At 39.1% G+C, this 14328-nt stretch overlaps 2 protein-coding genes and 1 long non-coding RNA gene across 3 annotated transcripts; all 3 read left to right on the plus strand.

The window, feature by feature from the left end:
* Positions 1-103: 103 nt before the first annotated feature.
* On the plus strand, positions 104-5096 carry LOC146511770 (uncharacterized). The gene is made up of 4 exons (XR_014876036.1): positions 104-2198; positions 2951-3062; positions 3139-3197; positions 3291-5096. It is a non-coding gene; the product is annotated as an uncharacterized LOC146511770 (long non-coding RNA).
* A 1668-nt stretch (positions 5097-6764) lies between these two features.
* On the plus strand, positions 6765-8668 carry LOC146511771 (eotaxin-like). Its single transcript, XM_085172424.1, has 4 exons — positions 6765-6879; positions 7934-8066; positions 8137-8195; positions 8289-8668. Exons 1-4 carry the CDS (start codon positions 6810-6812, stop codon positions 8312-8314), a joined length of 288 nt encoding a protein of 95 aa, XP_085028550.1. The 5' UTR covers positions 6765-6809; the 3' UTR covers positions 8315-8668.
* A 2043-nt stretch (positions 8669-10711) lies between these two features.
* Positions 10712-11889, plus strand: LOC146511772 (uncharacterized). Its single transcript, XM_085172421.1, has 4 exons — positions 10712-10871; positions 10952-11063; positions 11359-11433; positions 11534-11889. Exons 1-4 carry the CDS (start codon positions 10799-10801, stop codon positions 11577-11579), a joined length of 306 nt encoding a protein of 101 aa, XP_085028547.1. The 5' UTR covers positions 10712-10798; the 3' UTR covers positions 11580-11889.
* The last annotated feature ends 2439 nt before the right edge of the window (positions 11890-14328 follow it).

Below are 14328 nucleotides of genomic sequence, written 5' to 3' on the forward strand. Positions count from 1 at the left end.
AACTTTATTTGGCATAATTACTGATAAAGATCTAGAAAAGTTGGAGAGGACAGGGAATGAACTCTAAATCTAGGGATTATTAGACACCACCAGAAGGCAGCAGGTTCTGTAGCAGGAGTAACTGTGTTTAGCGTTTTAAAATGTGAAAGGCAAACTTTTAATATCTCTAAAACCTTCTACTTCTCTTATCACATCCCTCATAGATGTGTCTAAACTCACAAGTAACCATAATAGACCAGAAAAAGAAATCTTATTGATGCAAATCTTCTCTAACACCTTCACGTAGCAGATATCAAACTGATGAGACACATTTTCTCTTCCCGTTGACAAGAACTTGACATGGACTTGAATTTTCCATACATACTGTTCGTTTTGTTGAGGATGTCCAAATTACCTAGGTAGACCAAACAGGAGAACCAATGGGACACAGCTTTGTTTCACAAACAACTGGAGCTGGGTACAGGGGGATGGCATGAGCTTGCTTGGGGTCAAGGGTTCTTCCAGGTCCAGGATAAAAGAAGTTCCATAAAAAGGAGGAGACACGTTTTAGATCCAAATCCAAAGTGACTGCTGATAATGGTGAGAGAGAATTGACAAGTGAGTTTGAGCTTACTTTGAACGGTCAGCAATAATGGGAAAATGTGTGGGTACTAATTTGGCCTGAATGCAGAGTTAACTCAGACTATTCTGAGTGCCCCAAAAACCCTGTCAGTCCTGTCAAATGTGAAAGAAATACTTAAGAAGTTAATAAAAATCAATTATAGTTTGTTATTCCAACCAAATAAAGATGCTTTCTGAAGCCGTTCTTCAGCAAGACACCAAATGCTGATGTCAGCTGTAACATCTGGATGATGGGAATATGGGTGCATCACATATCTTTACTTCCTTCTTCTTGCAATTTTTTCTTAAAAACACCAGATGCTTATGGGAGAACAGAAAGTTTGCAAAATAATCCTTTTAAAAAAAAAATTGTCCTTACTGGCTGTAAACCAGGCAACGTGCAAATGTTGTTAAATAGTAACTATCCTCTTAACATAAATCATGTCCGAAGCTTTCTACCCCTTTATATTCAATTTTTTAAAGTTAGTTTTCATATCTAAATAACCTGCACAGACAAAAAGGCATAAAAGAGACTTTCTCCAGCAGGGCCCACGTCCTCATTTTAGGTTTGACAGTGTTTTCGTGGATAAAGGTGAATGTCATGGACATGAATTGAGCTGCGGTTTGGGGAAGGACTTGAAGGGGACTGGTGGCGGCTCCTGGGCCTGGCAGATTCCCAATGATGGATTTTTGTACTAAATAGAAGTGAAAAAGTTAAAGAATTGAACACGTGAAGGAGGGTGGGGCACGTAAATGAGAACGAGCAGCTGGTAGAACTGGGGGAACATATATAGATAAGAACCAGAAGAAGCATGTTTGGAGGCATTGTCCCGCTCCTGAAATTCAGATACTTTATCTCCAATAAAATGTAAGATCTTTGAGTTTGTATGCTTGCACGTGGTTAAAATGCAAAACACTAACACTCGAGCCTGAAAGCAAGGACTGACATCACAATGTCTGCATTCATTTTCCTATTTACAAAACAAAATCTTAAAGCCAGGACTGCAGCATGTCCAGAATATTTGCCAAGGAAGGTTTTGTGAGATAAATGCTACAGAAAAATTAAGAACAGGTTCCCAGTTTGAAAAAGTATTTTATTCATAATTAATTTTAAATAAAAATATTACGCTTTAGGTTACATTAAATTTAGATTACATTAAATAACTGATTTACTAAACTTTTTCTTAACAATTCTACAACAAATGCATTGATGAAATATGTCATGTCATGACTTCCCGCTTCTGTGGAACGCCTCATACTTCCACAATCTAAGAACTGTGTGATGAAACGTCGTGTCATTTTGTAAAGTTCCTCTTAAATCACTGTTTAATTTATTTGTATGAAGAGAGAGGAGGAGGAAACAGAAAAAGCTGAGCCGAATAACTGGAGGAATCACTTCTGCTTTTAAGACCTTAACTAGTTCTTCACGCTTCACTCTGGAGAAGAAGGCAGATCAAAGGGGAACAAATCATTTACTCACTGTTCTTCAAGCTTTTTGAAAATGGTAAACTCTAGAAGCCTGTTACTGCTGGTCTGCATAGTCTTGGTGGTTGGGGCCATCTCTGGATCAGACTGTAAGATTAAACTTCAGACTCCATGTAAGAGCTTTCAACTGGCTTTTCTCTGTTTAAAATTCACTTTGTAAAATGTAATTTGTGTTCCAGCAAAGATTTGGACATCTGCTGCATAACAGTCAGCAGTAAGAAGATTCAGGAAGCACATTAGTTTTTTATTCTTTCAGCTGTAGCCTCGGTGCTGTTTAACAGGCTAAGAGTGAAGATTGAATACAAAAACAGAAATCAAACATGGGCTTAGATTATGTGCAAATTGTATAGAAGGCCAGCAAGTACAAAACGGAGTCCTGCTTAAGACTCGTGTAAAAATCAGTTTGCAACCAGCAAGAATGTTCCTGGAATAAATATGAGCCGAAGAATCTAGATTTAATTAATACCCATGCAAGTGAAAGGGAAACACAAACATTAGATGCTGCTTAAACCCCCCCATGGAAATATAGCCCAGTAAGAAGTGACACAGGTACAGATACAGGCCTGTGCTCTTATTGTTTAGCATTCTTGAAGAATATAGTGTCTAGAATGAGGACATAGACTGGTGTAAATAGCTACTTTGTTAATACTTTTATAATGTTTGCAGTAAATTTCTCATTAGTAGAAATACCTACAAGGTGAGGCACAAAAATCACTATTTCATGTCACTTAATGTCTGGTAACGGTTCAAAAGTCAGCTTTTGTTTACTCTTGTTAGCAGTTTTATAACATTTTAAACCCGAATTTCACTTTGAGTTTTCTTCCTGTGGGCGAAATATATTCAGTTTTAAACTTCTCCTAATCAGCTCGTCGCCAGAGGAGACCGTGCTGTGTTGCAGTCACCCGCCAAGATAGAAGCGCTGAGGTGGTGGGGGAAACATATCGTCAGCAGGCTGCAACACCACACTGTGTGTGTGTGTAAGTCAGCACATGTCGTCCTACACACAAACATAAACACATACAATCTGTATAATTTTCTCCTTTTTATTTCCAGTTTCAACACAGAATATGGACAGCTTTGTGCTGATCCAAACGCTCAGTGGGTCAAAGATCGTAAGTTATGCTAAAAGAAACACACACACACACACACACAAAGTATTTGTAGAAACAAACTGAAACTCCTGTTTGTCTCTCTTTCCTGTCCAGTCATTGTGAGGAAGACGAGGGTATGAAGTACAAAGTGTGAGGTGAAGCATCGCTGCCTGTCGGGTCATCAGTATCTCCTTATCTCAAACTTTTCTTTGAAATGTTTTTGTTACGTTACTCTGTTAATTCTGTCCACATCGCACTGCATTTTATTCTTGATGCTACATCTGAGTCTTGTGTGACTTTAAAGTGACGACTAAGGCTGGACATCAATCTGTGCTTAGAGGGACCAACTGAGTTCTTTTTTTTTTTTAAGTTTAGTTACATATTTAGTTTTAAATCTTCTTTTATTCTTTATTTTTTTGCTTTTATGATTCCATTTATCTGTCTATATCATGTTGTTTTGCAAAGCTCACTCTGAAAGCTAATTCCAAATAAACTCTGACCACCAGTCATTCAATAAATCTCATATCTTAATAATCTCCCAGAAACCTACAACACATTTTATTTAAAAATTTTAACTAAAACGTGTACAATCCAAGAAATCAGTACATTTCTTATTTTTATCCATTAATGTCCCTGTGTCGCCTGCAACTTTTAACCCTCTACTGCATGACTTTTTAATTTTTGGGGAAAAAAAATATTTCTCCCTATTTTGGGGGAGCTTTAGGGTCACTAATAATATATCAATCATAAAATTTGACACCCTGCCCCCCCCCAAACAGATATTGGTTTGTTGCTTCAAGGCAACACTGTGCGATAAGGGTAGTAAAATGCTACCTGTTGTTATTCTATAATAAGTTGTATTAGTACAACAAGGATGAACAAATTAATGAACAACAAATTAACGTGTGTGTGCGCGCGCACACACACACACGTTGTGTTTCCATCACTTTTGTGGACATTACATTAACTTACATTCATTTCCTGGAGACTTATCCTGACTCTACCCATCACAAGTCCCTGCCTGAACCTTACCCTACCCTGACTCAAGCCTTCACCCTAAAATTGAATGATTTACCTTGCAATTTGTCCCCATAAAGTAGGCGAGACCTCACAATGTGAGTGTGTAAACAAATTTGTGTCCCCACAACAATAAGTAATACACGACCACACACACCCACACAGCAAAATTGGTATGGCCCAGATCAGGCCCACACAATGTGCTTACACAGGGCCCACATACTGCAAAGAATGACGGCCCTTTGGTGGCCCAGACCTGGTTTGCCAGAGGTGGCCCACACATGGGCCAGCACAAGGCTAGTTTCAGACACACTGGTGGCCCTGTGCTGGCCCATGTTTGGATTAACTCTGGCAAACCTGATCTGGGCCACCAAAGGGCCGTCATTCTTTGTTGTATGTGGGCCATCTGTGGTGTGCAGCCACGGGCCAGTTGCAGACACACTGCTGGCCCTGTGCTGGCCCAGCTCTGGCCCCAGATGTCAGCCTAATGTGTACCTTAATCAAGCCATGCAATAACAACATGTGCCAGAACATGCAAAACAGTGCAAAAGTAACATGCCAAAACTCTATTCAGACAGTGAATGGACCAATTTTTATATAGCGCTTTTCTACTCTCCCAGATTACTCAAAGTGCAACATGTATACATGTATACAACATGCCACATTCACCCAACTGAGTGCTTCCTAACTAGATTCATATTCTTGACATGCAGACTGGAGGAGCCAGGGATCGAACCACTAACCTTCCGATCAGTTTGTAACCTGCTCTACCACCTGAGATATGGCATGTCATCGCATAAACGGTGGCGTCATTGCCGGACCTGGCACACATCTGGTTGACATACACTCTGCCAAAACACCAGTCAGAAGTGCCAGCTTGATGCCAGATCTGGGCCAGACCTGTTTTCTAGACCTGACCTGTGACCAGACCTGTGGCCTGGGCCACATAAACCAAGCCACAATCAAGCCAGATATGGCATGCCATCACATAGACAGTGCCATCTATGCCAGGCCTGGCCCATATCTGGATGACATACGTCTTATCATGCCAGAAGTCAGCCAGCAGTGCCGACTTGATACCAGATCCTGGCCAGACCTGCTTGCTATGTGGGCACTAACACACACACAGACACTACACACATATGCAAATGCATTATATTGCCTGAAAAAAACTGGGCTAACTGCGCAGTGTTGCCTTGAGACAACGAATGAAAATTAACAGTTTTACTGTATAAATAAATTTAAAAAAGTAGAACAAACAATCAAATATGCTTCTTAACACATTCATGCACATACAAGTATTTTTAATATACATTTATTTCACTATAAACATGTAAAATAGTGATCCTTATCTTGCCTCCTAATGGAGATGTCTCTCATGTAGTGCAGCTTGCAGAAAGCCCGCCCCCCCAAAATGAAAGTCACACCACCTTCAACTCATCATTTTATTGGAAGGAGATGTGCCTGGTAGCATTATTTGAAAAAAAAAAAAAAGTTTCTTTTTTGAAGGGCCAGTGTGAGGCATGAAAATGTGGTTTGTTGCCTCAGGGCAACGTTGTTTCATTTGTCTTTATTTCCTTCATCTGCTACACATTTTCTTAGTTTTGTAGTTACACCAAATATAACTTTGAAGTTTAACCAGCACTATGCATTTATTTTATACAAAGGAGAAGGAGCTTTAAAATTATCATCAGCAAATCCACAACAGAACGTGGTGCGATGGCCCAGTTAAAGTGTAAACCTCAACCTGATGGAAATGCTGTGGCTGGACCTAAAGACAGCTCTGCATAAGTGAATGACTCAAAACCTCAATCAGCTAAACATTTCCTCCACCATGATGTGAGACCTTCTATAAAAATTATGATTAAAAAGTACCAGAACAAAGTCATTTATAAAATGTCATGAATGTGTGGGACTGATAAACTTTCTATATATATCATCTGTAATGAGGAAGTGGTTTAGTGTGTGTGTGTGTGTGTGTGTGTAGGTGTGTGTGTGTGTTCGGTGTAGTGTACAGTAGAATAAGATGCAAGTTCAGTTTGCTTTTCCACACTGTAGATTTGATTATTGTTTTTATTAGATTGTAATATTTGAGCAACAGCTCAACAGAGCCACAGTCATTCTGGACTGTCCTGCAAGTTCTCCTAGAAACTGGGAACCAGTATTAGAGGTTTTCTGCCTCCATGTTGCTTTTTTCAGCCATGTGGATGAGGGGGCCGCATGTTTAGTTTGTAACTACAAGAGAAAAAGAGTCACTGTCAGACAGTCAAAATGGAAAAAGTAATAATAATAATCAGGAGGTTTAGGCTCATTACTCATGAAAATGCACAAAGTACTGGTATCGATCATCAGGCTCTTGACCATATTTGAGCATCTGTGAACTTTGTGTGAGGCTGTTTCTCGGAAAGCTCTCAGTGAGGTGTTGATAGGTTGAAATACTGAATTCTCCCTGATAAGAGGCGGAGGTGTGATATGCCACAACCACGCACACAAATACACAGACCTACTGTATAAAAACACCTCATCAGTTCTGCCTGCATGTGTTCCTGCACTTACCAATAAATAATCAACTTGTAGGTTAGTGACTCTGATCAGTGAGCCAGACCACCGGTGAAAATGTCTGTGAAGATCCTCTCCATCACTCTCCTCCTGCTCTCGGTGTGTGTGTGCCGCCACTCCTCTGAAGGTAACTGTGCTCTTACTTTTATTAAGAAAAATGAGGAAAAAAGAGATAAAATAGATAAATTGATCACGGCAATGAATATTTCCAACAATGGCTTCTACCTGTTTGTGAATAATGTGCAGGACCACTGTGTAAAGACCACAAACCTTTACATCAGTCATATTCTGGTATCTGCTCAGTCTATAATTGCACATGTTTTTTCCAGCATTTACACTTGAGTTCTACCCACAAAGCACCAGACACCCTGGAAGCTGTTTCCTGGGCTAAGTTTCATTAGTCAGCGATGGCATTTTAAAGGCGTCCTTTACGTCTACATTTAGAAGAAGTCTTGGAGATTTTTATTTTATAAGTACAACATTCACCTGATTTTTTTGTTCGATTGCTGGACTGACTGACAGCCACATCATATCCTTTCACGCTATACTGCTTACCATTAACAATGTTTATACTATTTATGTTTATCTACATGCAAACTTTTGTTTTCTGTCACTTATGGGGTTATGTCTCATGCTGCGTTGCATGCCAGGCATATGTTGTAAGACACTTAAACTATCATAACTGCCAACTTATTAGTGTAGCACAGTGTTTGCAGTGGTTTCCTTCAAACAAATTCACTCTGTAACTAAATCTCACTGCTTCATTTTAGTTTCTAGCAAAGTCATCATTTCAGTGGGTTTTTGGAGGGGTGCATACATTGTGACTCATTGCATAAGGCATGAAAGCAGGAAATGAGAGAGACACAGAGAGAGTATAACATAATATCTCGCAGCTACGGGACAATATTTTTCACCTTTCACTTAATTAACATAATGCCAAAATTGCCCAAAAAGTGCTTGAGGGCCCCGAAGTGTTAAGAACATTGATTTGTTAAACTTGTTGATTGATTTGCACAAAAAAAATGCCTGTTCACTGTAACATAATTTCAGGTCACAAAAGTCATCTTCTGTTTAGTGATGTAAGGAGCTTCATATTTTAAAACTAGATTTAACTTTTATTTTCCTCCTAATTAGACTTTTCTCAGGTAAGAAAATTCAATTTTTAACCTTTAATCTCTCAGGTACTCGTCGTCGTCATCCTGGAAGGATACCACCATGCTGCCCTGCAGTCACCAAAGGCAATATGACTGCTGAGGTGGTGGGGCAAACATATCGTGAGCTGGCTGCAAGAGGACGCTGTGTGAAGGCTATAATGTAAGTCAGCACACGTTGTCCTACATACAAACATATACAATCTCTATAATTTTCTGTCTTTTACTTCCAGTTTTGACACAAAAAAGGGACCACTTTGTGCTGATCCAGACGCTCAGTGGGTCAAAGATCGTAAGTCGTGCTAAAAGAAACACACACTGAAATAAATGCAAAGTATTTGCAGAGAAAAACTGAAGCTCCTGCTTGTCTGTTTTTCCTCTCTAGTCACTGCCAAAATGAAGAAGGTGTGAAGTCTGTCTGCTGCATCAGTATTTCCAGCATCACCTTTAAAGGCTTATTCAAACCAGAGCGCTTTCTCAGCCTGACTTAAATTTGTTTTATTCTCTTTTTTTTGCCATTTGTAGATTATTTTTCCTGCAACCTGTGGAGCAAATGTGTATTTTATTCATGCTGTTGACTTCATTGTTTTGTAATTGATCATTGGAGGTCAGCTTTTATTTGTCTTTTACTTTTCTTTTTGTTTATTTGTGAATCTCTTTCTGTGCATTATGTGTTTACGTGAAGAACAATGTGGCTGTGAAAAGCAATATAACAATAAACTTTTGTTTATTGAGCAAATATTTTCCTGCTGTTGTTTCAATGCCCACCAGACTCTCACAAAACGTTACACACATCACATAATGTATTGCACTAGTGTTTTAAGTGAGGATGGTTGCCGAGTGTACTGTCCAGTTTTTTAAAAACTTTATCTTTTACCCAAGTTTATGTAGCCCATGATGAACATAAGTGGGCCTGAGCAGTGAAACCCAGCAAAACATACACATATACAGGTATACATATATATATATAAAAACACACACGTACGTACACTTTAGGGCTGCCACGATAAGTCGACTATTAACCCTTTAAAGCCGGTTGGAGCAGGCACGCTCCATTTTGCGTAACAATTTTTAAATCCCTGTAAAACCGGAACCACATAAGCTAGCACAATAAATTTTTTGCATATGAAACCGGAGGAGTTGTACTTACATCTTATGCCATCAGCTTGTCCTAAGTCACAGTTTCCTTCCACATACAGCTTTGCAAAATCAGCATAAAAAGCGCTTGCAGCAACAAAAACATTATAGAAAGAGAAACAGCCTACAGTGGCACTCTCAACATGCCAAGCTGAATACATTGGACTTGCAACCACTACTCAGGAAAGCATGTACTTTACCCAACTGTTAAACAACATGGACAGAAAAAGGTACACGTGTACAGTGGGATGCAAAAGTTTGGGCAGCCTTGTCAAATTACTTTTTCATCCTGTTTAAGATGATTAAGACTATATTTTCATTTTCCACATTATCCTAGTTATATTTTGACTTAAATTATCCCAACAGAATAAGGAACCTTTCTGAAGGCTTTCTTTAGTAAAACACTGAATGCTGATGTCAGCATTAACATCTGTATGACGGGAATATGGGTGCAGCAAACTTCTTTACTTTCCTCTTCTTTCACTTTTTAAAAACACCAGATGCAGAAAGTTAAGAGAAAGTTTCTGTTCCTTAATCTTTACACTCTAACATGAACACTTCTCAAACCTCAGAAGCCAAAAATGCTAATATTGTTATGTAGCAGACAAAATGCATATAACAGACTCTACTTAAAATGTAATGCCTTCAAGATTCTGAATGTGGTTTGGTTACATGTCTACCTGCTATATTTGCGTAAAGACAGAAACTAGCAGCATTGAGTAGCGATAGGCCAAAAGTTCAATTTAATGACATGATGACCACTCGTCAGTGAGAATGAGTATCATTTACAGAGAATTAGGGAACAGCTGCAACCACAGCAGTGGAAAATGCCTTCTCGGTTCAGAGGAGCTCAAACCAGCATCCCTCTGTGTCCAGGATGTGTACGTCCTCATCAATGAAAGAGTGGCCACTGGCCTGAGGAGGAACTCCGGTCACTTGAATGAGTGATGAAATGTTTCTCCCACTAAAAATGCAACATCCAGAACCTCCATCCATCCCTTGTCTTCCGCTTATCTGGGGCAGCCCAAGCAGAGAAGCCCAGACCTCCCTCTCCCCGGCCACCTCCTCCAGCTTGTCCAGGGGAACACTAAGGCATTTCCAGGCCAGCTGAGAGATATAGGCTGTATCCCAATTCAGGGTCTGGAACCTTAAAGGCTGCATGTTAAAGCCGATTACGTCACAGCGCACTGTGTAGTATCATGGTTGCTAGGCAACCTGGGCAGTGCAACGGCGGCTAGACGTCCCATTTCACAAGCCTCGCACTTCCAGCCTTAGCAGTCTTTGAGTACACGGCCCTTGTGGACCTTTAAGGCTGCAGACCCTGAATTGGGATACAGCCATAATCTCTCCAGCGTGTCCTGGGTCTTCCCCGGTCCTCCTCCTGGTGGGACATGCCCGGAAAACCTCACCCAGGAGGCATCCTTTTCAGATGCCCGAACCACCTCAACTGGCTCCTTTCGATGTGGAGGAGCAGCAGCTCTACTTTGAGCCCCTCACAGAATGAAAGCACTTCTCACCCTATCTCTAAGGTAGAGGCAGGCCACCCTTCGGAGGAAGCCCATTTCCGCTGCTTGTATCCGCAATCTCATCATCCAGAACCTGACAAATTTCATTTAAGTTAAATAACTGATTTACTGACTTTTTTTTTCTCCATTAATTCTCCAACAAATACACTGATAAAGTCATCTTCAAGCTCTCCAGAGAAGAAGTTAAATCGAACAAATATTGTGTATTCAGAATTTTTCAAGCTTTTTGAAAATGTTAAACTCTGGAAGCCTGTCTGTGCTGCTCTGCACAGTCTTGGTAGTTTTGGCCATGTCTGGATCAGAAGGTAAGATGGAATTTCATATCAACACCATGTAAGGTTTTTCTGTCGGCTCTTCTCTGTTTAAAAATCTTTTTTTTTTCCAGCAAAGAATGATTTCCCCATGTGCTGCACAACTGTCACCAATAAGGAGATCACTGAACCAATTTTGGGATACTCGATCCAGAGAGCAAACCCACCATGTGTCAACGCAGTCATGTAATTTTTTTTAGCACATTAAAAACATCAGCTGTAGCCCAGGAATGATTTATTACAAACTGTTAATTACTGAAAAATATTATTTTTTTTCACATTGTAAATTAATTGTTTAACTTCACCTCAACTTAATGTACTGGCTACATAACTTTAGCCTAAAGATGTAGATGTGATGTTTTTGTTGCTCTTCAGTTAAACTTAATACATAATGTGTTCATTTACTTATTGTTAATATTATCTCAAATGAACTGATTAAAGTATTACTACCAAGTTCATCGTTCATTTCTCGTTCCTGCAGCTTTCAGACACAGTCCGGTCTTTTCTGCATCAAAGCGAGAGCTCCCTGGGTTCGTGCCAAGATCGTTGCATTCGAGTGAGTTTTACATCACCTTCCACTGACTCACATGCTCAGTTCGACTTTTCAAATTTGATCAGTCTTCATATACTTTTGTCTTTTGGTGATTTTCTCACAGGAAAGCAAAATCTCAGCTTACGACTGCATCTGAGGTCTCCTCATAGAAGATGACTGATGGTGAAACCTTTTCAGGGATGCAGGAAGAAGTAAATACACCAATACTCAAAACACGGTCGAAGGATGTTTCTGCCATGTCTTATTATTTTCAATAAATTATCAGCCTTTATAAATGAAGATACTGATATCAGCAAAAGGTTAATATCAGCCAATAATACTGGCCTGCAAAGAAATCGCTTGTAATATATGAGATCTATAGAACTGTAATACGATGAACTCTTATGCCCTAATTGGGCATTTTTGTACTTTTTTTCAACTTAAAAAAATAAAATTGGTGATCAATTTGGGCAATAAATTTTCTTTTAAGTCAGTTTTTGTCTTTTACTCTTACTTGTCATCCATACTCTCTCGATACTATGTATGACATGGAAAATATCTGGGTTTTTGTGAGTTTTTAAAAATAAATAATAAATAATTCAACAGTTTAAACTGGCATTTAAAGGGTATAAATCCTGAAAATAATTTAATGTTTGATCATTTTGAAAAGGGCTCGAGATGATTAAGTCATTTATGAAAAAAGAAGCAAAAAACAATATTGTTGTATGAGGAATTTTATGGCAGATTTTGTGCATCAACATTTTTGTACATGAAAATGTTGAAAAGATGCAAAGGAGGAGGAGGGCACAAGAGCTCAGCACGTGATACTGACTGGAAGCAACACAGCTGCTGCAGCTGAGTCAGATATGAATGTGTATTGAATTCATTGTGTAAATATACCAGATTTATCCACATACGGTAGTTTTTATCATATCTTCATGATCGCCAGTAATATTACACCCTAGTGCTTTCATTTCAACCCCAAGTGTCATTGTCTTTGAAAAATTACAGAGTATAATGCATCTATTTTGCAAAAATATATAATTACATAAACACTTTCAAAAAGGTACCCTGTTTTTCCCTTCGTAACAACCGAAATATCGTACAAATAGAGATAATATAATTATCTGAGGAACAATTGTCAATAAGCAGAGAAGTTCTTAAAATATTAATGCAAGACATGGAAGCAGGTGGTGTTGTTCCCAAATTAGGAACAATATTTTAAAATTCCTCTTGCACTTCATATTGTTACAAACTATCAGATTATAAAGAAAGTCAGAAAATGGACAACCTCAGCTTATAAAACTGCTATTTTTTTTAACCACAAACTTTCAACCACTGGATCAGTTTCAAAGGATTTTATTTAATCATAAAACACTGCAGAGATGCAAAGAAATAATCATTATAACAGTTTGCAAATGCTCCACGTTATACTGTGTCCAAGCTATAGACGTCTCTGAAGCGACACCCTGTCATCCATTCATCCAAGAGATGTAACCAAGCTAAAAGATACTGCCTCTATTAGATAATCATCTTTGAAAAACAATCTTTAACATCAGATTAATGTCAGATTTTACACGGTCAGGTGTATCAGAGTTTAACTCAGAAAATTTAACTTTAACTCAAAACGTATTTTAAATAAATTTCAAATGAGCCACCATGATAAAGGGAACGTGTGCAGTTTTGGTGCTCCGTAAGTTCTGTGCTGAACAGCGTGGCTGACTCTTTGTATCTACTATTGCCTCCACAGTCTGAGTCCACACAAGCAATGAGCCATTATGACCAATTATGAAGTCCACTGCCAGCTCGCGCTTTTTTGAGGTTATGTCAAAAGGTTTCTTGGAAATAAACACGGACTATTTGTTTAGGCAGTCTGTGTCAATGGGCTCAGTCAGTGGTCACGTTGTCTTATTACAATGAACACATGCAGTGTAGTTTATTTTGAGTTAATCCAGCCTTCTACCTGCAAGAAACCTTTAGTGCAGTATGTAATCTGCTTCTGAAAATAGCTCCCAGCAAGAAGAATTTCTTCTTTCAGCTCTAATCCGTGAAAAAAAGACAAAAAAAAACTTGGTTGGTCTGTTCATTGTCACCGCTCTGATGTCAGGTGTACATGATTGGAGGATTTGGGGTTGGGTCCTCTGCTCATTCATCACTGCAGATTTTAGTTAGATTTGTTTGTCCGTGGGAACTGTGGGAACCTTAAATTACATTTTGGATGTAAACAAAAAGAAGAGCGTGAAGGGGTGTGAAGAAAAACAGATTTTAAACTTTGTTTTTTTACCTGGACTCTGGTGCCATCCTGTGGCTGCTATGAAACAAAAGTGAAGTAATGAAAATAAAAAGTGTTCTCAGATCAAGTCTGTTCTCTGTGGCCTGTTTTTTTAATGGTTTCTACAGTGTGAGTTAATGAAAGGAGGATGTTGAAGCAGCTTCGCCTTTACATAAGCTGCTAATTGGAGCCATACATTATCCCTGTGACAGTCCAGTTTTGTGGTGGTAAAAACTCTGAAAACATCTAAAGAATTTTTAAGGCAGTCCTTCTACATAATCCTATAACTCTGTGTGCTAATCCAGTCTTTCCCAAACTTAGGAATGTATTTAATCACAACTGAGTATGAATTCTGCTTGTGTGAAGTCTTCTGGTTGCTTGCTTGTCACTGATGTGCTTTATTCTGGCCTTTTATACCTCAGTCAGTCATAGATCAGGTACAGTGTCCATCTCCAGCTGGTGCAGAGAGAAACATATCACACGTATTCCTGCTGCCCTTCACTGCTTTCAGTGAAATTCAGAGGCCACTTTAAAATCCTGTTATTATCATCAAAGCTCTGCATCAGGGGTGGGGAACTCCAGGCCTTAAGGTCCAGTGTCCTGCAGGTTTTAGATGTGTCCTTGATCCAACACAGCTGATTAAATTA

The sequence above is a fragment of the Neolamprologus multifasciatus genome, chromosome 9 (assembly GCF_963576455.1).
Source record: "Neolamprologus multifasciatus chromosome 9, fNeoMul1.2, whole genome shotgun sequence".
NCBI lineage: Eukaryota > Metazoa > Chordata > Actinopteri > Cichliformes > Cichlidae > Neolamprologus > Neolamprologus multifasciatus.

Bases quoted from the DNA above. Each gene is read 5' to 3' on its own strand.
- LOC146511771 (XM_085172424.1), top strand. From the start codon at position 6,810: ATGTCTGTGAAGATCCTCTCCATCACTCTCCTCCTGCTCTCGGTGTGT. The intron at 6,880-7,933 runs GTAACTGTGCTC...TTAATCTCTCAG, and splicing joins GTGCCGCCACTCCTCTGAAG to GTACTCGTCGTCGTCATCCT. The intron at 8,196-8,288 runs GTAAGTCGTGCT...TTTCCTCTCTAG, and splicing joins CGCTCAGTGGGTCAAAGATC to TCACTGCCAAAATGAAGAAG.
- LOC146511772 (XM_085172421.1), top strand. From the start codon at position 10,799: ATGTTAAACTCTGGAAGCCTGTCTGTGCTGCTCTGCACAGTCTTGGTA. The intron at 10,872-10,951 runs GTAAGATGGAAT...TTTTTTTTCCAG, and splicing joins GGCCATGTCTGGATCAGAAG to CAAAGAATGATTTCCCCATG. The intron at 11,064-11,358 runs GTAATTTTTTTT...TCGTTCCTGCAG, and splicing joins CCATGTGTCAACGCAGTCAT to CTTTCAGACACAGTCCGGTC.